Source organism: Tauraco erythrolophus, chromosome 17 (assembly GCF_009769465.1).
Source record: "Tauraco erythrolophus isolate bTauEry1 chromosome 17, bTauEry1.pri, whole genome shotgun sequence".
NCBI classification, from domain to species: Eukaryota; Metazoa; Chordata; class Aves; order Musophagiformes; family Musophagidae; genus Tauraco; species Tauraco erythrolophus.
The window spans coordinates 10,080,478-10,103,087 of NC_141481.1; the positions used below are offsets into that span (position 1 = coordinate 10,080,478).

Here is a 22,610-nt window from a genome sequence, read left to right on the forward strand (position 1 = left end):
AAATTCTGCTATTTTTTAATAAAACCTTACTGTAACCTTTATGAGCTTTGCCTCCTTTACTGTCAATAAATAATGAAGTCAAAAGGTGATCTTCTTTTGGTTTATTTTTTTTTAAATAGGTTATTGTAATGAGTGGACTGACACTAAAAATAATGAAGGATTGCCTTCCTGAACGCGGAGTCATGAAACCCCACTGTGCATGTGGTGACAGTAGGATGGAAGCTTGCACTTAGCTCAAGGAGGTAGCAGACTCTTTTCCTGGTGGTCTCAACGACTGTTGTCAGTTCTTGTGCAAGACCAGAGGGCCCAGGGTGCTTCTTGCTCAGCTCTTGGTGGAGCGTGGGCCTTTGTGCCTGGTTGTGCTGTGTGTTTGATCCTAAGGGAAGGAGGGGAGAAGAAATCTGGCATCCTGGAGGGCAAAAATGAAGCCTGTGGCCTGCTCACCAAGGGGGTGTGCAGCTGGATTTGTGTGTAAAGAACTAATGTGGCCTTGCAGGCAGATCGTTTTGCTTGTCATGTCACCTAACAAGCCAGAGCTGCTCCCAGTCCTTAGTGTCCTGACCCTTGTCACCATGTCCTGTACAAGGTGGAGTGCTGGGCATGGTGCTTGCTGCAGCCCCTTCCTGCCCTGGGGCTCAGTATTTCACTGCTGCCTCTCCTGCTGTTCCTGCAGTCATCTCCCACCTGGGGGAGCGCAGGTGTTGCCTCTCTTTTCCCTCCCTGGGGTGATCCCTGCTGCCTCTGAAGCAGTCTCCTGCCTGGGCAGCCTCCTGAAGCTCCACCAAGATGTGCACCTCGCTGGGCAAATCCCCCAGCCCTGAGCTGGCAGCATCTCGCAGCTCGGCCGGGAAGGAGCAGCAGCTCACGGTGAGTCCGCTTGCTTAGGGGAGGACAGTGGATGGGGAGGAGCAGCTGGGTTGTACCCAGCCCTGACATCCTTCCAATTGTATTCCTCAGCTGTCTTCTGGTGTTCTGGGCTCTGTGGCCCAGCCAAAGGAAAAAACCCAGACTTGCTCTCGCTGTGCAAAGCGCTGTGCCATTTAAAGCAGAAGTTGCGTATAAGCATCCTGCAGAGGACAAAAATGTGTATTAGGAGAGGAGAGAGTGGGTAACCTGGCAGGTGGTGGTGGTTAGTCCTCCTTGGAAAGTGATTTTTTCAGTGTGCCCATCTCTGGGATCTGTGACAGATTCACAGTAAGCAGCAAAAAGCAGCTGGGGTCATAGTCCTGTCAGAGTCCTCGCCATCGCTGCAGGACCTCGGCGTCTGTCTTGATCAGAGGAAAAGGAGTGCTTTGAAAATGTGATCCTTTCCCACGTTTCAACCTTCAGCCCTGTGGCTCCCACTCAAGCATTACTCTTGCAATGTGCCGAAACACGACTGGGGCAGACACAGAAACCTCTGGTCAGAGTGGAATCGCTTAAAATAAAGTCAATAATATCTAGAATAGCTTGCGTTCCTCTCTAAGGCAAGGAAAAGCCTTAGTACTTGGTGTGACCCTTCTCCACATGCTGCTTATTTGGGTTTGTTTTCTTACCCTCGGTGGCTACCAATGCAGCGATTAACCAGACTATGCTGGAGGTTGAGGCTGTCCAAGAGAGACTTGCACTGTCCTGTACTCCTGCAGGATTTGGGATTATGGTGTGCAAGATGATATTTTCAAATGCTTCTAAGATAAGTTCAGCCCCTGGCAATGAGATGCTTGTAACAGTGTCACTCAGACGTGTTTAGGGAGATGATGAAGCTAAGCTAATTGTTGTGTTCTTGTGAATATTAAAAGCTCTCCAAAGCCAAGGAGCTCACCTTGTACCCTGAGAGATATTCACAGCACAGAAACGTTCCTTTGCTGCTGGGACTCCTCAAAAATTCTACTGCCAGGCTTGAGATCGGAAGCTGTTCGTGAAACCTTCATTAAATTGACAGGTAGCTTGAGTCGTTACTGTGGAATTAAATCTGGTTCCTGTAGGAACCAGTTGCTTGTGCCTGAGGAGGCTGTAGAAGGAGTCTGTTTCAATAATTGCACGCCCTCCCGATGAGGCATCGTTTCTGTGCATCATGCAGTGTTTTATCAGCATCAGCTCTCCTGTCAGGAGCTGCTGAGGGGATGCTGCTGTATTTATGAAGGGAAAAACAGCTATGGAAAGGTGAAAATAGTGTGTGTTGGTTTTTTTTTTTCAAATCTTGGTTATTAACTGATATGCCAAGGGCAGCTTTTAAGTGGAGTTTCGGACTGGTGGTCTTCTCTGGAGACCCTCCGGCAGGCGCGTAGGTTTGGGATTTCAGACTGACTGTGCGACTCACCCACCGCTGCGAAGTGAGTCAGGGCCAGAGCAGGACCCCAGCTTCAGGGGGCCCGATTAATAAACCCACAACGGATCCATGGCACCACACTTTCTCTATTGCCTCACGTATATTTCAGCCCATTTAATGTATAGATGCTCTTGTACGTTATCGATACTGACGAGCACAGCCTGTGTGTTTTGAATCTTCGAGTCAAATTATCGTCTGTGTTTCAAATTGGCGTACCATGTTTCTGACTGATTGAGTTGTGACACTGAGGCACTGGCAGTTAATTGCTACTTTATAATCGCTCCAGTCCTGCGATGAATTCCAGCTTCCGAGGAACCTCGCGGGACCTGCACACATCAGGGCCAACTTGCTCTGATCTGGTTGAACAGGCTCATAATGATTGCTACCTGGGATTAAATGAAATGGGTACTTAGTGAAACGCAATTCCCTTTCTCTGTCATGGATAACGTTAATCAGTGTTTTGGGAACACTGGGGGAATGTGTAAGTGTGCTCAGCTCTACAGCTGGTGGTACCACGGTCCCAGACCTCTGACGGTTCCTGCTGGCAGCAGCAATGACACGGCTGAGTTCATTCTGCCGCCTTCTCTGTCAATCAGTTGGAGTCTTGCTGCGTTAGAGACAGAAACGGGGGAAGACAGAGGAAGAATTTGTCAAGATAAAAGTGCAAATCATGGGAGAATTCACTGGTTTAAACTTTATAAATTTCCTTAAACTCTCTAGGCCCTAAGCTTAAGGTTTTCAGATCGATCCGTGGAAGAGATGCGGCGAGAAGCTGTCGATCTGGCTGGTGCTTGCACAGAGCTCAGCCCTGCTGCAGGTCAGTCCGAGCAGCCTCAGCACGTGTCCAGCTGTGTGTGTGCTGTGTGCGCAGGTGGCCCTTCGCATCCGTCCCATCAACGAAGCAGAAGTGGAGGAGGGAGCTGCCCTCGTTGCCCGCAGAGTGGGTGAGCAGGTGAGCTGGGGGCTGTGCCTGGGGCACAGCAGAGCCCCCACGATGGGGGCCAGGCAGTCGGTGCGTGAGGCCTCTGGGTACCACGTCGGACCACCACGAGATTCTGGCTCTTCTGGTTCCCATCCTGTACAACTCCTGGCCTCGCTGAGACGCAGCAGGGATGCAGCTGTCCGTGCAGACGGTGCTGCTTTCCTCCAGTTCTGCACCTTTTGCCTCCTGCTCCTCCCTGAGGCAGGAATCACAGGAGGTCCTGACTTACCTATTCTACATCGCTACATCTATTTACCTATTTTTATTGTGCCTTTGTTGTTTACTTTCTTTTCCAATGTAAATCCCATTATTTTCTGTCGTGCTTCAGCTGATCATTCTCTGAACCCTCCCTGAACACACACTAATTCTGTAATATATCTTGGCTCTTGTCTCCACGCAATAGTCAAACGATAGCAGCCCTCAGAAGCAAAGAGAGCATGAATTGCTCTTTCCTCTTTATGGATTATGTTACAAATGCAATTTTTGTTTAACACCTTACTGGTGAAACATCCTTTTTTCTTTTTTTTAAAGCAGCCATTAACCTCACAAGGGTATCAGCTTTATTTTTATACAGCTTATTCAGGCTTGCATCATCTGCCCTGAGATTCTTTTTCTCTAATGGAAATCTGGGAGGGAAATGTGCACTGCGTTAGTCTGAGTAACTTCTATCTATGAGAATAAGTTTCTCTTAATAATGCAAATAACTGTAATTATGAAAGCAAATTAATTGACTGGGCAGTTGAAGTACTTAGATCTCTTGGTGTATTTTGATTTACATCATGTTCCCTGCTATTTTTACTCCCAGCCTAACTCATTTAGAACTGCTTCTATCTGCTTATTAATCCTAACTCAAAATTGACTGTTAGTGTCTTGTTATGTTTTAATGCTTCCGTGCAATAGCAGAAGATTTATGCTTTTAGAATAATGGTAGTTAGACAAGGTTTTAGCCTCTGATTGAAAGGGGAGGACTCTCTTGGATGCACGGATACATTGTAAGCAAAATTTGGATGTCATGAACTCAGTAATAGGGGCCTGGAAGTGTTACAGGCAGAATTTCTAAAGGAAACATGCTGACCTCATTCTCCAAGCTCTGCTCTTCGCTGTCACACTTGCACCTGCACGATCACCTGTCAGCCCATCTTTTGCAGGCAAATGCCACTGCCAAAGATAAACCAGGAGTTCCCTGCGGAGTTTGTTCTTGTGTTGCTTCAGGTTTTAAGGCCTGAGCTGGACCAGTGAAAACTAAGGAATTGGAAAAAAAAAAAAAAAGTGCCGTCCTGGTAATTGTAAACTTGCAAATGAAAACTAGAGATGATCTTTAGAGGCTTGGAATTTAGCAGGACATGCAAAAGAAAAAGAAAAACCAAAGTCTTGATGTTTCCTGAAGGCCCATGGGCACTTGTCCTAGATACTCGTGTCTCTCCCATGCCTGGCACACCAAAGCAGTTATTCTGTAGGTCAAGTGGTGGTTGATCTATGCTCTAATTGCTTATCTAATGATCTGTTTACCTGAGAGAGAGTGAAAGCTGCTCTGGGGTAGGAGGCACAGGGTTCTCTGTCCCTTCCCTTGAGGCTCCAGCATCTCCTTAGGAGCCATTTCAGTGGAGGAGAAAGAATACCATTCTCCACAGTAATTATATACCGTGATAATTATGTACTAGAATAGATCATGAGGGACTGAAAAGAAACAGAACCAGTTCTGTAACCTGCTGCGACTCCTCTCCCACCTTTGTTTTCTCCTTAATAAAAGCCAGAAATGGAATGAAGTTTCTGTCCTTGAGCAATGCAGATATTTCTATCAGTCCTGCTGCAGGAAAGGCTTTGGAAGATGACTTTGGGCATTTTTGTTCCCAAGGAACTTAACTATTTTCTTTCCCAGCTCCTCAGTCTGAATCTTGGCTGACAATTGAGGTAAGAGGTCCTGTCCCCCTCCCTCTTGCCAGGGGGTTAGTTGGGTGCCACGTCCCCATAACCACCGCTGTTACCCAATTCCAGCGACTGTTTCACTGCACAACGGACTTTCAAAGCGTTTTGCAGCAGCGACTAGTTCTCCAAATTATAGAAGTTGTGACATCAGTTACGAAACAAGGGCCTCTGCATTGTGCACATAAGTGCTTTTTCCATGTACTGCAACATTCCTTTGGCCAAGAGATGCGATGGTGATAGTGCTGTAAGAAATCCCGACGGGCCGTTAACCAAACCCAGACGTAACGGTTCTTCTGACTGTGTTTTGTAACAGAGCATGGTCCTGATGGATCCAAGTGAAGATCCAGATGATGTCTTGCGAGCTAACAGATCCCGAGAAAAAACATTTGTGTTTGACGTGGTTTTTGACTACAGAGCAACCCAGGTAACAGCCTTCCTGTTTTGGGTTTGTTTTTTTCTTGGTTGGTTGGTTTGTTTGTTGGTTGTTGTTTGGTTGGTTGGTTTTTGTTTGTTTGGGTTTTTTGTTTTGTTTTGTGGTTTTTGTTTTTGTTTTTTTTTTTAACCAACAGCCTTAACATTAGAATTGTTTTCCCTGCTTAGACCAATGTTTTTGGCAGGTGAGTAGAACGGCCCATCCCAGAGGCCACATGTCACCCAGACAAAAGGTGACAGTGCTGAAGGCGAGAGGACCGTGAGGGTTTTGCTTTTGTCAGAGACGTGGGCAGACACGGGCAGTGCTCGGTCTGCCTCTCCCTCCCGCACTGGTGCTCCCCAGATGCAACACACCCGAGCAGAGAGGAAGAGCTTTGTCTCCCGAGGTCTCCGGTGGATGAGATCATGGTGAATGCAGCCTTGCTTCTCACAAGCAATTCAGTTGTCCATTTTCTCTTTCACGTGAAACCTCAGCGTAGCTTCCTTGTATGCTACCTGAGGTGTTTTTGGAAGCCCAGTGGCACTTCACAATAAAATATAAGGTCAGGGAGAGAATTTATTCCCTTCTTCAGCAGACACAAAGGAAAAACAAAGCATTCCGTATTCAGAGTCCCAGGAAAATAAAATCAAATTTAAGGACATTTATTTTAGTAAGCTCCTGCATCTTGCCTGCCTTTAGAAAATTCAATAAACCTCTGCTTTTCTGCTCATTTTGATGATGTGTCAAAATTCAAATTGTTCACGAATCGTTCCAAAGTATGGGAAATTTGTAAAACATAGTGAGAAAACTATGGAGAATGTGATTAGGTATAGATTGTTTGGACAGCTGTTATGCCTGACCCTAAGTATATGCTTTTTTGACTGAATTAGGAGGAAGTATATGTGTCTACAACCAAAAGCCTGATAGGAGGAGTCATTTCTGGCTACAATGCAACCATTTTTGCATATGGTCCAACAGGTAAAGTAGTCCCTGTTGCTGTGCTGCTCCAGATGAATAAAATGTATCTGTACAAACCAGAAATGCACTATTATGCAAATCAATGTCTTATTGTTGAGTCCAAGACTAAAGCATTGAAATGCCATTTTCTCATCAGGAAGCGTGGATCTTCCTTTAATGCTAAAGTAACAGCAAAGCTGCACTGTTTGAGAAGTCACTTAACTGGGCTGGAATTCAGTGGAGACAAATCTTCCCATTAAGGAGGAGGAGGAGATGAGGGCAGCTGTGCAATGCTGGAGGCTGATCTCAGGAGAACAGACATAGCTGCAGAAAGCACCTATAGACTACAGACTGTATGAAAATACATTTCTATCCCAGCTCTGAACACCCAGCTAGACAGCTAACCTACCTATCTTCCCATCTGCAAGTCCTCTTCCTATCCATTTTGGATGGCACGTGCCATGTCCTTCTGGCGGCAGTGTAATTGTTGGGTGAGAAGCGGGAGTAACTAGAGGAAGTTTGGGTCTGAAGGACAGAAATCAGAAGGAAATCAGGCTCTACTTGTTGTGCAAACTTGCTCACATGGAAGTTGGTATTTGCTCTTCTTTGTATCTTTAACAGGAGCAGGAAAAACCTACACGATGCTAGGGACGGACTGTGAGCCGGGGATTTACATCCGCACTCTTGATGACCTCTTTAAGGCCCTTGAAGCTACCACTGAAGAGATGGATTACACAGTCTCCATGTCCTACCTGGAGGTGAAGTGTCTGTGTTGCCTTGGATCCGGGCTCTGTGGGAGTTCAGCAAGCCCCTGGGAGCAGGCACAATGGGAAGTGGGGTGTCCAAGTCTGTCCATCGCATGATGCTCCCCTCGGGTTGTACAGCTCGAATCTTCCCGTCTTCTCTTCCACCCCAAAGAAATACAGGATCAACGCAACCCTCTTTGCAGATCTGAGGACCCAGTGCTAGTCTCACACCAACCCCTCGTTTCTTACCCTCAGATCTATAACGAAGTGATCCGTGACCTCCTGAACCCATCCTCAGGGTTCTTAGACCTGAGAGAGGACTCCAGAGGCAGCATCCAAATAGCAGGAATTACAGAAGTCTCTATCACAAATGCTCAGGAGGTACGTGGGGCTACGGTCCGTGGTGAGGAAAAAGGGAGGGGGATTGTGCTCACATGCAACAGTGCACTCAAAGTTCTTGACACTTTCCCATTGCTGGTGGCTTGCTCAGTAGCAAGGACCTTGTGTAGCAAGGACCTTTTGTAGCAGGACCTTGGAGGAAACCAATTAATGTGATGAATTGTATGGAAAGGGCTGAAGATGGAACCCTGTGAGTGACTAAAATCCCCAGCTAACCTCCTGCTAGCTCTGCTTCCCAGGGTGTGTGCTGCTTTCCTGGAAGGACAAGAGTGCTTTGATTTGTGTACACATCTGTCAACAAACCATTCAGAGAAGGAGACGAAATAACAAAACTCCCTCGAGCTACACTGATGTGCACTTCGACGCGTGCCTCGGACATGACATAAACAGGCCTCCCAGGAAAACAGCCCCAAACCCAACAAACTCGCACTTGCAAGGTCACAAGCCAAAGGAGGAGATCAGGGGAAAAGCAACAGCAAAACCCCTTTTCTGTGTCATTTAGATCATGCAGCTGTTGACAAAAGGAAACAAGCAGCGCACCCAGGAACCCACCGCTGCCAACAAGACGTCCTCCCGCTCGCACGCAGTGCTGCAGGTGACGGTGACGCAGGAACGCCGAAGGAAGGCGATCGGAGAGGAAATGAGAATTGGAAAGCTTTTCATGGTCGACTTGGCGGGGTCAGAGAGAGCAGCACAGGTACGGCTGCAGCTCAGCAGCTTTTGGTGAGACCAGGCTGGATTCCCTGGCCTGCTGTGCAGGGTCTGCATGCACGGTCCCATCCCTGGGGAAACATCTTTGTTTCTCTGTTGCTTTAGAGCAGTAGCTTGGACCTCAGACAGCCTAAAAATTGACCAAGTTTGATCGTATTGGTAATATCTTTTATTAGGCCAACTAGTATCATTGGAAAAATGTAAACCAGCTTTTGGGTGCAGCCTTTTCTCAGGTCTGAAAAAGCAGCAGTGAATTTCACGTCTCTAGAGAAGCTGAGGTTTGTTAGGCAGGGATCAGCTGGGCTGTCGGAGAGAAAGCTGGTACCAGTGGAACAGAGGGATGCTGGTGGGTGGAAAACAAAGCAACTGGCTCCTGTGGCAATGAGGAAATGCTGGAACTCAGGGAGGTGATTTGAGGGAGAGATTTTACATATCCAGTGTTTCTACTGAGACCAGGAATTCTGGAGTGATGTAGTTATATCTCTTAATTTCTGAAATCATCTTTAGAAGATAATCAATAGCTATCTTTGAAGAACCAAGAGGTCAGAGCTGGCTCATCTTTCCCCAGAAACGTACTCCTACCAGCACCTCTGTGCCTCAGAGTGGGGTTTAACCCTGTGCTTTCAGGTCGATTTTGTAGGAGGCATTGCTTTGACATCCGAACCTTGATCACGGTGATGCCCCACATCTTCTCCAGGCGCAGACCCACCGTTCTGAAGCGTGTGCTTTGTCTGTCTGTCCCTCCTCCCTCCCTCCCCTCCCAACAGACTCAGAACCAGGGCAAGAGGATGAAGGAAGGAGCCCACATCAACCGCTCGCTGCTGGCTTTGGGCAACTGCATCAACGCTTTGAGCAAGAAGGGGGGGAGCCGGGCCCAGTTTGTCAATTTTCGGGACAGCAAACTCACACGCCTGCTGAAGGTACCGTACACTGCGGGTCTGCAAGGAGCTTGGCGTGTCTGTTGCTGGTATCACCACCCAAATCAGACAGGGCTTGAGAGCTGATCCTGGAATATCTCTGTGTGTTGTCTTTATCCAGCCTGGAACGCTCCTCCAGGATCTTGCATGAGCTTTGCAATGCGATCAGGGCTTGGCTCGGATAGTGCTGTCTGTCTCTGTAACAAACATGTTGTCTTGTCATTTGTGCTGTTAAGGAAGGACCTCCTATAGGGTTAAGGAAATGCTATAGATTTGAGTTGTATGTCTCTAAGGTCTCAGGTGATAAGTGATTTTCTTTTTCTTTTTTAATGAACTTACTGACTTTGAATGTTTCATCCCATCTACAAGACTTGGCTGAAATTGGTCAATAAATTTGAATGTTGTGGGGCAGGAGGAAGAGGGACTAAGAGTGACTATGTGCCGTCATAAGTCACCGCTCCCTTAGGAAATCAGAAAGATCGCAGACAGGCTCTTTGCTACACTGGTTATTTTATGGATCCTTTACAACTTCATTTATGACCCTCACCCCAAGCCTTAGTGCTGAGCTGCTTGACAGATGTGTTTTCTAGAGACGGTGGAGAGAAGGAATGGAGTAAAAGGCAGGCTTCTCTCATGAAAATTACGATTTTCTTGCAAAATTCTTCTTTTGTAGAAACCTAATTACTTATTGATTTTTTTTTTTTTCTTTTGATGGAGAGAGGGCCTAACGAATGGTCTTTTACCAGCACTTCCTTCACTTCTAATTGGGATTCTCCACCAGAATCTCAATGAACTGCAGGCGTACCCAGCCATGGCGGTTACCACTGAGCAGCAAGGCCCTGTCGTGTCCATACTAACCACATCAACGTTGCATCCTTCTAGGACTCATTAGGGGGCAACAGCAGGACTGTTATGATTGCACATATCAGCCCAGCCAGTACCTCCTTTGAAGAATCTCGAACGACATTGATGTATGCCTATCGAGCAAAAAACATCAAGACACAGGTAAATGAGCAGACAACTCACAAGGAGGTGGGGGTTAGAGATTAAAAGCTTGCAAAGTGGAAATAAAAGATGTAGTGGATGAAGGGAGAACAAACTTCAGGAGGCGGGTAGTGCATGATGGTAGAGAAGCTCAGTGTGAGCGATAGAAGAGAATAAAAGCAGATGAAGGGAACAGTGGAAAGTAAACTGTGTGGGTCACAAAAAAATGGATGAGAAGAGGAACATGAGGGGCAAAGCAAGGGAGCAGAATGATGGAAAGGCAGAGGATGATGTGCCTGGTATGGACCTGGGTGGAGAACATAAGGAATGATGGTCAGAAGACGGCTTTGGGAAGGACATCATATGGGGAATGTCCCAGTGGAAATGCTGGGCCTGGAAGAGGAACTGAGGGGCTGCAGAAAGGAGGAATAAAATGGAGAAGCTTGTGGGGTGAAGGAAGATGAACAATGATCTACAACAGGGTTTTCACTCTTTGTGGATCTCTGTTTTCCCTGTGGACACAGAGTCCCTGGTTTTCTCTGTTACCTTTTGGGAATTTTCCAGAGTTAGAGAAAACCACTAATTTACAGTTTCCCCGCTCAGGAGGGAAAATTCTTCCCTGTCACAGGATTCAGCATAGCTTTGTTTGCAGCCATTGTACCAATAGCGGGCTGTGGGACAAACGCTCACGTATTCTGGTTCACCAGGTCAAACGTAACCTGCGGAACAACTCCTACCACATCGACCAATACACCAGCATCATCGCAGACCTCCGCAGGGAGATAGAGCATCTGAAGGCAAGGGTGGAAAACCAGGAGAAGGAGAAAAGTGCAGTCAGCTCCGACCTCGGGGATCTGCAAGGTAGAGCCAGGAACAATAACTGTTCTGGGATATCTGGAGGGAAGGGAGCTGGGAGAGGAGCTGTGTGGATGTGTTGTGGTAGCACTTGGTGGGCCTCCATGCAGACGTAGCAGGAGGAAGCCAGTTCAGCAATGCTTGTAGAGAAGCAGAGCGGATAACGTAGTCTGATGGGCAGAGGAGGCAGGCAGGGGAAACAAAGTTGTTTTTCTGTGTGAGCCTGTCTCTGATGTGCTGTGTGATGCTGGACAACACCTTCAACCTTCTCAGCATCTTCCCCAATGTTGAAATGTGTCAAATTTCACAAACCTGCCCTTGAAAAGAGCTTTAACATCAAGTGGTAGCATTTGCTGTGGGAAGTCCTGAGTCTCACAGAGAGGTGACCGAGTTTGCAGCCCGCATCATCGCGGGCTCTGAGGCCGTGTCAGGACACGGAGCTCTGTTTTATGGTTTGTTGCACTTAAATAAAAAAAAAAAAAATAGGGAGGAGGGCAAGGCGAAGCTTTTAAAACACTGATTGTTCTGCGCTGGAGATTGTTCCTTTTGTCAATGAATCTGGCAAGGAACGAAATAAAAATAGTCGAGTTCTCTGACAGACACGACACGAGGTATAATAGACCTCTGCTGCAATGCCCAAGGTCATGTCTAGACAACAAGCACAGAAAACTGATACCTTTTTCTTTTTAGTGAATGGAAAGACAGAAAAGATGTCCCTGCAATGCAGTATCCTCTTAATACTCAGAGAAGCAGTAGCAATGAGACCTATTTATCACTAATAATACAATCATAAAGATGTATCAGATTTCTTAAGCACATGATTAACTTCAAGAGGCTGCGGAATGAAGCAGAGTCCTATAAACAAATGCCTTGTAACACGTGGACCAAGTGGCTTGGTCCCACAGCAGTTTTGTGGGGACTTGGCAGAAGTTCACCCAGCCTAACACCAGATCAGAAATGTCTTCTCCTGCAGCAGAGAGGCAGCAAGGCTCTGAGGCACACAGTGGCCAGGCAATGAACACCTTGCGGGTACAGCTGATCGGGGCTTTCAGGGAGCAAATGGAGATGCGTCGCAGTTTGATGGAGCTGGAAAACACCAACATTCAGCTGCACGTCGATACCTGCAGGCACCTCCTAACAATCTCAGAGTGAGTACCTCCTTAGCTTGCAGCACCATTTATACGTGGACCTCCAAACTCACCATAAGAAATGTCAATAACCCATGGTCCCCTCAACAAAAATGACAAAAGGATGAGATTAAGTGTAGGTTTGAGATTTACCTATGCGAGGAGGGAAAATTTGGGAGGGTGGTGGTCTGCAAAAGGTACCCAGGGATTTATGGTAGATTAAGTCCAAGAGACTCTGAGCCTTAGATTAAGGTGCTATATTTGCAATGGGTGGTTTCTGTTATTGAGAAACAACATCCCTAATTCCTCCTGGTGCTTGTAAGGAGACTACAGCCTGCACGTGGTGCTGCACTGCAGTGCAATTGCCTGATATAGCAAGAGGTAAGGCAACCAGCTACCTCTAGCAGCAAGTTGAAGCTCAAGACTATTTGGACCTTATTCTGGACTTGCACTTTAATGGAAAAACTGGATGGCAGTGCAGACCGGGATTGTTGGACCTTCTGTAGACCAGTCACTCTGTTTGTGACGTGGTTTCCATGCAGATGCACTGCATCTGGGCATGAATTCATGTCAGAGAAAGCAGCATCATCCCTTTCTTCTGGATAAATTGTAAGTAGGTGTCAGTTCCCTCTCATTAACACTAGTCACCTCTGTAAATTTTATAGTCCCTTAGGATTTGGGTCATTTGTAGTTAAAACAGTCTTGAGGACATCAAAGATATTCAACGAGTAGCTGTGAATACGCAACAATTTGGGATGAGTTGGGGAAAAGCACTGTTCCCCTTGCCGTGGAAAGATCACATAGGAGGCCTGTCTTACAGACCTCCAAACGGTTGGAAGCTAATTGCACTCATCTGCATGGTTTGTTCAGCTCCAGAGCAGCCTGGACTAATTAGTTCTACTGCTGTCATGCAAGAAGTTGGACAGATACAATGAAGGGCTATGCATGCATTGTCAGTTATGTCACCATGTCGCAGAAGTTCCTTCCTTTTTTTGCTGGCAGCTGGGAACAAGAGAAGGCTCAGGGTGCGTGCGACTATGACAAGCCAGCAAAGGAGGAGAAGGACAGAAACAGAGAGGAGGAAGACAGGGAAGTGGATATCATGGATTCACCTGAACCTCACGAAGTTACAGTAGCAAGAGAAGAGATCAACCTGCTGCTGGCAGAACAGCGCAAGACAGCAGCCCTGAAGGTGAGGAGGAGAAGGTGCCCTTATGGTCACAGGTCTGACCTCTGCCCAGCCGGTGCTTGGGGACAGGATGGCAGCAGTATAACTCAGAGGTTCTTGTGGTTTTGGGCTGGCACTGCCAAAGCAGTGTGGCACCTGTATTGCAGCTCGACTCCTAAATACGTTTGGCTGCTGAAGGAAACAGCATGGGAATGTTGATGTTTGCATCCTGCCTCTGTCCCTGTGTTTTTTAGGATGAGGGAAAAGCACTCACTGGGCTTCTGCACTCATAAGTGAGCTAATTCTTCCCATTTCCCCTTTCAGGGTCGTTTTTGAGGGTTTGTCACTCACTGGTTGTTCGATGTTTTGGTAATCACTTTTGGTGATTATTTTTTTGGTGGCTAACGTTCCTCTAGACAGGGACTGTGCCTCTGGATATATCTGCCGTGACATGGTGGCTGCTAGTAGAATAAGCAAAATATTTTTCATAGATGTTACTTTAATCTCAGCGTGAAGGACACAGCAGAGAATTGCTCAGATGCCTTTGTCGTTCCAAGAAGCTGAACTGCCTTGACAAACCCCTATCTTTTTCAGACAGAGCTGGAGCAGCACTTAGCAAATGCCAAGGAAAAAGCTTCCCAGATGGAGGAGTTTTTCCCCAGGAAAATCACCAGTAAGGATCAGCAGGAGGTGCTCAGACTTCTCTGCAGAGCCCATGAGCTTGAGCTTGGCAACACAGAGCTGCAGGAGAATACACTCTACAAGGAGAATCTATTGTGCCAGAAGGATTTTGTGATCCAGCAACTGCAGCAGCACATGCTACTCTGCAAAGAAATAATTCAGCAGCAGCAGGTGCTGATAAAAGGTAAAGCAGCACCTTTGCTCTCACTTTGTCATCATCTCCAAGCTTTGTTTTCTGATGGCAAACTGGAGAACAATCCACCTATAAAACCTTGTCTTGGATGTCATGGCTCCACAGTTCTCAGTCGTTTCTCTGGGAGTGATCTCTAACTCTTCCTCCTCCATCTCTGCTCCAGCCCAGAACATTCCTGTCCCAGAGACACTGGCAAGGTTACACCACCTGCACCTCTCTGAGTCAGAAGAGGGGACGCTGAGCCGCCTGCTTCTGCTACATTCAGTGATGTCCAGCATGCTCAGGGTAAGGCAGAGCAGAGCCTTGTGCTGGAGAATCCACAGTGTCCCATGATCTTGTGTCACGGCCATAGATTCACACACCCCCAAAGCCTGGCTGGATCCTGGTGCCAGTCAGGAGCTGTACAGAGCTTTGTTTTATGAACCATGTTGTCTCTGGAGCTCTTCCCTCCTTCCCTCCTTCCCTCCTTCCCTCCTTCCCTCCTTCCCTCCTTCCCTCCTTCCCTCCTTCCCTCCTTCCCTCCTTCCCTCCTTCCCTCCTTCCCTCCTTCCCTCCTTCCCTCCTTCCCTCCTTCCCTCCTTCCCTCCTTCCCTCCTTCCCTCCTTCCCTCCTTCCCTCCTTCCCTCCTTCCCTCCCTTTGACTTGGAGAATTAATAAGGCTTTTAGCGACAGAAAAGGACCCAGGCAGGGCTGTCCATGAGCCAGCGTGTTCATCCTCCCAGTTGCTGCTATGTCAGATTTGAGAGAGAGAACTGCCTTGGTGGGAAGCAGAAAAACAAAGATGAGATGGCCAAACATGCAGCTCTGCAAGTGACCGTTGAAGGAGACCATCTTATCTGGAGGCCTCTGCTCGCTCATGGCATGGTTGTTATTGAGGTCCTCAGGTCTTCCCTGCAAGGAAAAAAAAAAAGATGCTGCCAGCCCCTTTGTCTTCAAAACACGTGTGTGTGTTTTGAGATAATAAGGGGCTGCCAGGAAATTGCCACAGTCTTCAGCATGGAGTCCAAGCAGCAGCATCTCCTGTTTATTATGATTGCCTAGAACAAATGGGGCAAGGAATTGGGTTTCACCTTGAATAATACACTTAACGTTAGTCATGTTGTTGTATGAGAGATTAAACTACTTCGAGTACCCTTCCACAGGAGGGGAGCAAGTAGCAGGTGGCTGGAACTATGGAAAAGCACACGAGGTATCAAGAGTGTCTTTGTGACCACAGGCTGAGAGCCTGGGCTGGGGAAGGGCTTTACAGAGAGAAAAGTCTGCTGAGGATCTCATTCTTCCGTCTTCCTGCAGCCCCACAACAGCCCTTCACCGGCTGTAAATCAGCATCTAGATCCTAATAAAGATGAGATCAGTAAGGGTCTACCTGGGAACATGAAGGATCTTCCCTGGAGGGTGAAGTTTGACATTCCCTCCATCACCCTTGAGTCAGACAGGTAATGTGAATCTTTCTCATTCACTATTCTCTAGGGCTTATGGGGACCTGGCAACTCCCAGCTAACTCCCCAAAGCTGGGAGATATCCAACTGGAAGAAACTCTAGAAACTGGAATCTGTTAGAAAAAGAGTTTCCTGGTATAATGCTCTTGCAAAGTATTTCTGTGTTTTAGCAGGAACTTTCTCTGCAGAGAGGGCTATGGGAGATGTTTGGATTTGCTTCTGTTGACTGGCAAGCATTTAAATCAAATAAAGCAGCAAAGTTTGTGAGGATCAGGGGACAAAATCTTCATGAATTCTGAAGTCCTTCCTTGCTGCGTTCTTTATTACCATGTTTACCAGGCTTCTGGCTTTCCCCACAGCTTGAGAGCTCCCAGCTAGACATGTTTCATCTCTTCCTGTTGATAAAGGGCGTGTGCTTTCATCTGTTAACCTCTTAGTATATTCTTTTCACAGTGAAAGATCATCCAGAACGACACCCTGTAGGAAGGAGGAGGCTCTGGATATCCATCTCAGCCCAACTTTCTCTGGCTTGCCAAAAAGCCCAGCTCAGCAGGTCAGTATGGCAGGAACTGAATTCAAGGCACATTTGTCATGGATAGCACCTTCCTCTTGTGATGACAGAACCTGCACAGCAGCTAAATCTATTGTATGTGAGGAGGGTAAACCTTAGCAGGCCATAAAATCACACCTAGAGCACTGGCCTTGGATTTAAAGCCTGGGATTTACTTAAGAGGCTGAGGCTTAGCTGCCACCTCCAGTTTGGGCTCTTCCTCCATGTGAAGAAGAGGCTTAGCTGCCACCTCCAGTTGGGCTCTTCCTCCACTCAGCCTCCAGCGTGTCCAGTGGAGTGATAGGAGTTGTAAATAGAGAAGCACCATGCAATCTGGTGTGAGGGGACCTGTGATGGCCAGGACGATCACCTCCTTTTATGCCATTAACTGATCCTGGTTTGATGACTGTCTGGTAAGACCATTTTCACTCAGCACCTTGGAACAGGAGGGACAGTTAGGAGCTCATCAGTCTCTTGCTCATCAGCTGACTCGTTTTGTAGCCATGGCTCTACATGGGGGATATAAAAAAAGCTTTGCCTTTGTTTCTTTATACGTAGAAGTTGTTATAACAATATTTCAGGTGAAATTTAAAGTCTTCCAAATGTTTGAAAGTACTTTGAAGGGGAAAAGTATAAAAGTTTTTAAGGAAAAGCAGATTATGTGGCAATTGCTTTGATTTTTAGCAGAAACCAACAGGTGTTGCTGCAGGAAAGATGACTTCCAGGCTGTGTTCCCCCACCTCTCTAGACCTGCATAAGAACAAGTCAGCTGCAGACGTTGCTGCTGTTCCACTGAGTCTGAAGACCTTGAAGGAAATTGCTGCCGACACCAAAAGCATCTCCCTTATTGCAGCCAGTCGCCGCTCCAGAGCCCAACACAGAGACTTTGGGAGCAAAGTCTCCTCAGCCCCCTTCTCTGAGGAGGATGTGCTTGAGATGAAGTATCTAGAGGACAATTCCATCCCAGATTGTAAGACACGAGGTAGTGCAAGTACCCAGAGTTTGCTGTCAGAGCCCGCAGCTGGAACCCAGCTATGCTCCCCAGCCAGGGGAGTGCTGAAGAACAGGAGAGACCAGGAGATGTCTGCTGAGAGGACAGCCAGAAAGAAAAGATCTCGCTCCCTCGAACGAAACTTCCACAGGGTAGGTCCTTTGTGTTGCTTTCTAAAGGGGATGGGTTGAGCAGAAGGCATAGACCCAGTGGAGCTAGGGTGGGTTTCAAATACAATAAGAGAAACGTAGTACAAACTGCATGAGGAAATAAGTTAAATATCTTTATTCTTCTATAACGCCCTTGACTTCCTGCCTAAACAGCAAGCTAAGCCAGGCAGGGGGGAAGGGAATCTTTTTGGTACAACGTGGCAACAACTAGAGGTGAGAGACACCACCACTGAGGTTAACTCAACTCGATGTCTTTCAGACCTGGAAAGCTAAGCATCAGTGGACTCCCTCAAGCCCCGATACAGACAAAGCTTATGAGAACCACCTGCACCGAGCTGGACTCTTCCACCAGTCAAAAGCTGCGAGTAGCATATCCATTGCCACAAAGGTCAAGGTTCCTATCAGCCACTATTCAGGTAGGGGCCAAAGAGCCACTGGTGACATCCTGCATCAGCTCTGTTGGAAAAGATGGATTGCCATGTGAGAAATAAGCCAGAGTGAAGGCTAATGAGCAGAACTATTTGTTATCTGATCTTGGTTTTTTTATATGGTCTAAGTAGCTTTTGATAGAAAACATATCCTTTGCAGAGCGCTGCCTCAACTATGCCTTTGTAACCTAGGAGTAAAAACTAGTGTTCAGTTAGGTTCACATGCAACAAGTTGCTGATCTCAGTCTAGTCATTCAGATAGTTTCACATACTTGACCTCCACAGCAGGGTCTCCAAGGAGCCAAGACATGACAGGCTGCACTGATCATCTGTCAGCTTCAGTCATTTTGCTTTATGCAGACACAGAAGGCCAGGATGTTTAGGGGAACTGGATACCCAAATCCTATTGAAATGTAACCAGAATCCTTCCCCGTTCTGGTAAGGGATGCTTACTGATGATGATTAATTTTTCTTACTTTTTACCAAAAAATGGTGCATTGCAAAATGTTTTTAAACCGTGCTCTGCTCCCACTGTTCATAACGAAGCTCTCCCTGCCTTTGATAGACGGGACTCCACTAGAGGTGCTGCCAAAAGACAACGCTCCTGCAAGCACCATCCAGAAGAGCAATGCTGATCGCGTCAAAGGACAGGTCCTACAGAAGCAAGTCAAGGGTGAGTACATGATGTATCAGGTTGGCTGGTGCAGGAGGCACCATTATATTCTTCAGCACTTGCCCTGTTGCAGTCTGAACCTAAAGACCTTTAAATGCAACACAAACAGTCCAGTTGTGAAAGCAGTCAATGGGTAGGGGTTTTACAGCCAAATTTTATGCCTTTTTTTTTTCCTGTTTTTTTTCCCCCAACAGATGACATGGGCAATGTTCCAGAATGAGTTACACTCCATCTCCCTCTTAGCCAAAAATAACGTCTTAGGAAGAGAAAAATCACATTTTCAGAGGTGTTCATAATCCTAGCCTAATCCATATGTGAAGTACAAAGTTTAATCTGAGTTAGCCATGTGACAACATACTGCTGCCACTGAAAGTGTCACCTTGGGATTTTCTTAAGGCAATGATGTGCAGATCCTAGTGCCTTTGCCAAACTCTCCCCTCCAAAGCCCATGGCAATCTGTCTCTTCCCCATTTTGACTGGCAAGGAGACTCAAATCGAAGTGTGAGAAACTTAACCGAGTACTTCATCTCCCCTCACTTGCAGGGCCTGCAGATGGTGCCAGCCCTCGGCAAAAGCAGCAGTCGGTCGCCCGCTTGGAGAACCAGCCCAAGACAAAATAGAAGTCACCGGAGGAGCAGGACTCTCTATGGCCTCGAGGGACTGCAGTTTTGAGACTCATGGAAGTCAACGAAGCGAGTGCAGGGGGAGTGTGCCTTAAAATGTATTTTAGCTTCTGTGTTGGCCCAGAGAAGTTGTAGATGCCCCATGCCTGTAAGTGTTCAAGGCCAGGTTGGATGAGGCTTTGGGCAACCTGGTGTAGTGGAGGGTTTCCCTGCCCATGGCAGGGGGGTTGGAACTAGATGATCTTTGAGGTCCCTTCCAACCCAAACCATTCTGTGATTCTATGACGAAAAGCAGGAGGAAGGCTAGTGGGGGAGAGGGACCTTATAGGTAGTATATTACTTTTTCCATAGCCCTGCTGCAAGTCTTGCCTCTGTAATGTGTGCTCTGGCTGTTAGCTTCTGTGTAAGACAAAAAGGATGTTAACAGAGTCCAAGAGAAGAGGAAAACCTCATTTTCACAGCAGTCTTCTCCTCCCAGCAGACAGCAGCATGGAGCCTGAGATGCCTTTTTTCCCTGGGGTAAAAACATGGATGCCAGTCATGCATCCAAAAGGCTCCCTGACTATTAAAACCAAATGTAAATGCCTGAGAAATAGTTTCCCCTTTCTTCCCTGCTGTCCCTGTGTGTTGCTGTGAAGCTGGGAGGTGTAACGCACGCCTGGAATGCTGTTTGGGTGAGCAGATGTTTGACTGTGAGAGCAGCTCGTGATTGCTCTAAGCTCTTTTCCATCTACAGAGCATTTCAGATCTGACTGCAGCTGGGAGAAGAGGCATGGTGTGATAGGTGAAGACCCTGATAAGAGCTAGCCTGGAGGTAAACCGTAGGATTGTGTTTTCTTTTTAGAACAAATATCTCCAGCCAGCAGCCTTTTCCATAAGGGGCTTTTTAAAAGTATTTTCCCTGCTTTTTACACATGCTGCAAATAATTCGGTTCTGATCATAGCACTGAATAAATAGTGACTCCATGTCCCAAACAGGAGCAGCTTCCCTTCCAGGTCTGCCGAAGTATCCAAGATGACAATCTCAGGTAGGTTTTTTTCAAATGGATGAAGAACCTTTTGTACAGCTGTGACACTTTTGAAGAATTCTCCTATGTGCTCTTTCTGACTTGCTGCTTGACACTGCGCGCTCCCTATTCCTCTATGCCTCTTGCTTTGCTATCTGTCAGGAAGATGCGGGATAGTTCGCTCCAGGGATGAGGAAGCTTAGATTACTTGTATTTATAAAATGCCTTAAACCCCTGAAGTGTAGAGATGCAACGCAAGTGCATAAGCTGGTATAGCAAGCAGCCGATCTTCCTTATGAAACAGAAAGAAGCAGGAAGAGGTGCGATGGTGAAGTAGAATGTCAGGAACACTTGTTCCCTGGGGCTGACTCTTTCAGATAAACAAAGATATAAAAATATAAGGACACACAGATAGAATAGGCACAGATTGTGTGTAAAACAAACTCATGCTAGCAGATCTTGAGCTGAGCCTGTATTTACAAGACCTCATGTGACCTGCAAACTCTGAAGGTCCAAAAGTGAGGGAAAATGGAGTTTTCTAAGCGTATACATCTCCGCTAAATACCTTAGGGCTGAATCACGATGAGGAGTCGCGGTGCTCCGAGCTATTTCATACAAAGAGTGGGACATTTGGGACGAATGCATCGCTTTGCGGCTGTATCTCTGAAGAGAGGTTGTGTAACAAAGAGTTTGGTAATTTGCCATGACTGTTGTGAGGAGTAGAGCCACGTGATGTGCTAATCTCCCCGTTTGTAAAACCTGCATTTTAAGTCTGTTAATAAATGTAGAAGTTGGGGCTTGAGATCTTGGATGCAGAACCTGTAAATTATCATTTGTAGCTTTGATAATTGCTAGACGTGAGGCTGCAGCCTCCCTCCTATGCAAAGCAGGGTCATGCTCATTTTCAGTGCTGAGCTAACGGCTTTTTGATCTGATTCTTCTCGATCACAAATGGCAAGAGTAGCAAAGACAGCTGAAACTCTTCTGGGCTTTTCAAGCAGCGTTTTCTAGCCTTGCTGTACCCAGTTATCTACACTTTGCTCCTAATAGAGACTGCTGGGCTACAACCCAAAAGGCTGGAGTTTCTTGTTGCTTGAAGGGGACGGGTTGGCACTGCGGCCGCGTTTCAGAGCGCTTTGAGAAGACAGTCGTCTCTCCAGCGTTTGCCCCCCCTGGTTCTCTACAGCGGTCTCGGTGTCGCTCTGGCGGTGGGAAGCAGCCGGGGGCTGCTGTCCCCGGGTGCCGGAGCAGCCCCTCCGCCCAGGCAGCGCCCGAGCCCCGCTGCCTTCGGGACCCGGGGACCCTCCGGCTCCCCGCGGGGCGCGGCCGGCGAGCAGCCGCCGGGCGGCGGGTAGAGCGGGGGCGGCGGGGCGGGCCGGGCCGGGGTCTCCCGCCGGCGGGCGGAGCGGCGCCTGCGCCGCGGCCCCGCGGGGGCACCCGTGCCCGGCGTCTCGCGAGAGGCGGCGGCGGCGGGGCCGGCGCCCGGGTAGCGGCGGGACGGGGCCGGGTAGCGGGAGGAGGAGGAGGAGGAGAGGAAGGCGCTGCTGCCCGGGCGGAAGGTGAGCGTGCGGCCGCCCACGGTGGGGCGGGGACGGCTTCTGCCGGCGGACGGGGCAGGGCCCGGGAGGACGGGTTGGGCGGCGGCGCTGCCCGGGGCGCGGGTGAGGCGGTCCCGGCGGGGGGTGCCGCCCTGGGACCGGAGCCGGGCGAGCTCCAGTTGTGAGCTGCAGCCGAGCTGCGGCGTCCCCTCGGCGTTTCCCTCCGCTCTCCCCGGCGGCCGCAGCGTGCCAGGTAAGGCGCAGCGCTGGCCGGCTCGGCGGGCACGGCTCCGCCGGGACCCGCGCCGTCGTGTGCTGCGCTGGGCAGCGCCGCGCGTCCGCATGCCCGGGCGGCGGCGGTTGGGTCCGTTGGGTGGCAGGCGGCTCTGCCAGGCAGTTCCTCTTCTCCTTTCCCTCCTCTGCTGGGCCCGAGGCTCGACAGCGGCCCGCTTGTGCGGATTTCGGGGGGTGGTCTGCAGTCCGCGTTGCTTCTGGACTCGGGAGCGTCTGCGGTCCGAGCTGCTCCAAAAGCAAACCCGGGAAACAGCCTGTTCGTGGAGCGTTTCTATGGATGGCCGAGCGTGGCTTTTAACGCTGCTTCACCGAGGCGGCCGCTAACGGGATTAATCCCGCTTGGACTTCACGCACGGAACTTCAGAGCAGAGCTGAACTACAAACAGCAGAAAACTATGCCGAGATCAGGTGTTTGCAAGTCAAAGGCAGGTGTTGCGAGTGGCAGGGTCTGATTTCTGGCCCCTGGGTTGACGTACAACGAACGTTCCGGGGTGTTGTTGGCCTGGGCTATGGATGGCCGAGGCTTGCAGA

The 22,610-nt window shown here is 48.3% G+C and overlaps 1 protein-coding gene across 1 annotated transcript; it reads left to right on the forward strand.

Moving 5' to 3' along the window:
- The first annotated feature begins 5,529 nt into the window (after window positions 1-5,529).
- On the forward strand, window positions 5,530-19,237 carry KIF19 (kinesin family member 19). The gene is made up of 17 exons (XM_086622488.1): window positions 5,530-5,640; window positions 6,519-6,606; window positions 7,207-7,343; window positions 7,587-7,712; window positions 8,233-8,427; window positions 9,209-9,361; window positions 10,241-10,363; window positions 11,050-11,203; window positions 12,171-12,345; window positions 13,327-13,516; window positions 14,087-14,357; window positions 14,530-14,651; window positions 15,660-15,802; window positions 16,259-16,358; window positions 17,776-17,932; window positions 18,510-18,617; window positions 19,161-19,237. Exons 1-17 carry the CDS (start codon window positions 5,533-5,535, stop codon window positions 19,235-19,237), a joined length of 2,427 nt encoding a protein of 808 aa, XP_086478614.1. The 5' UTR covers window positions 5,530-5,532.
- Window positions 19,238-22,610: the final 3,373 nt, after the last annotated feature.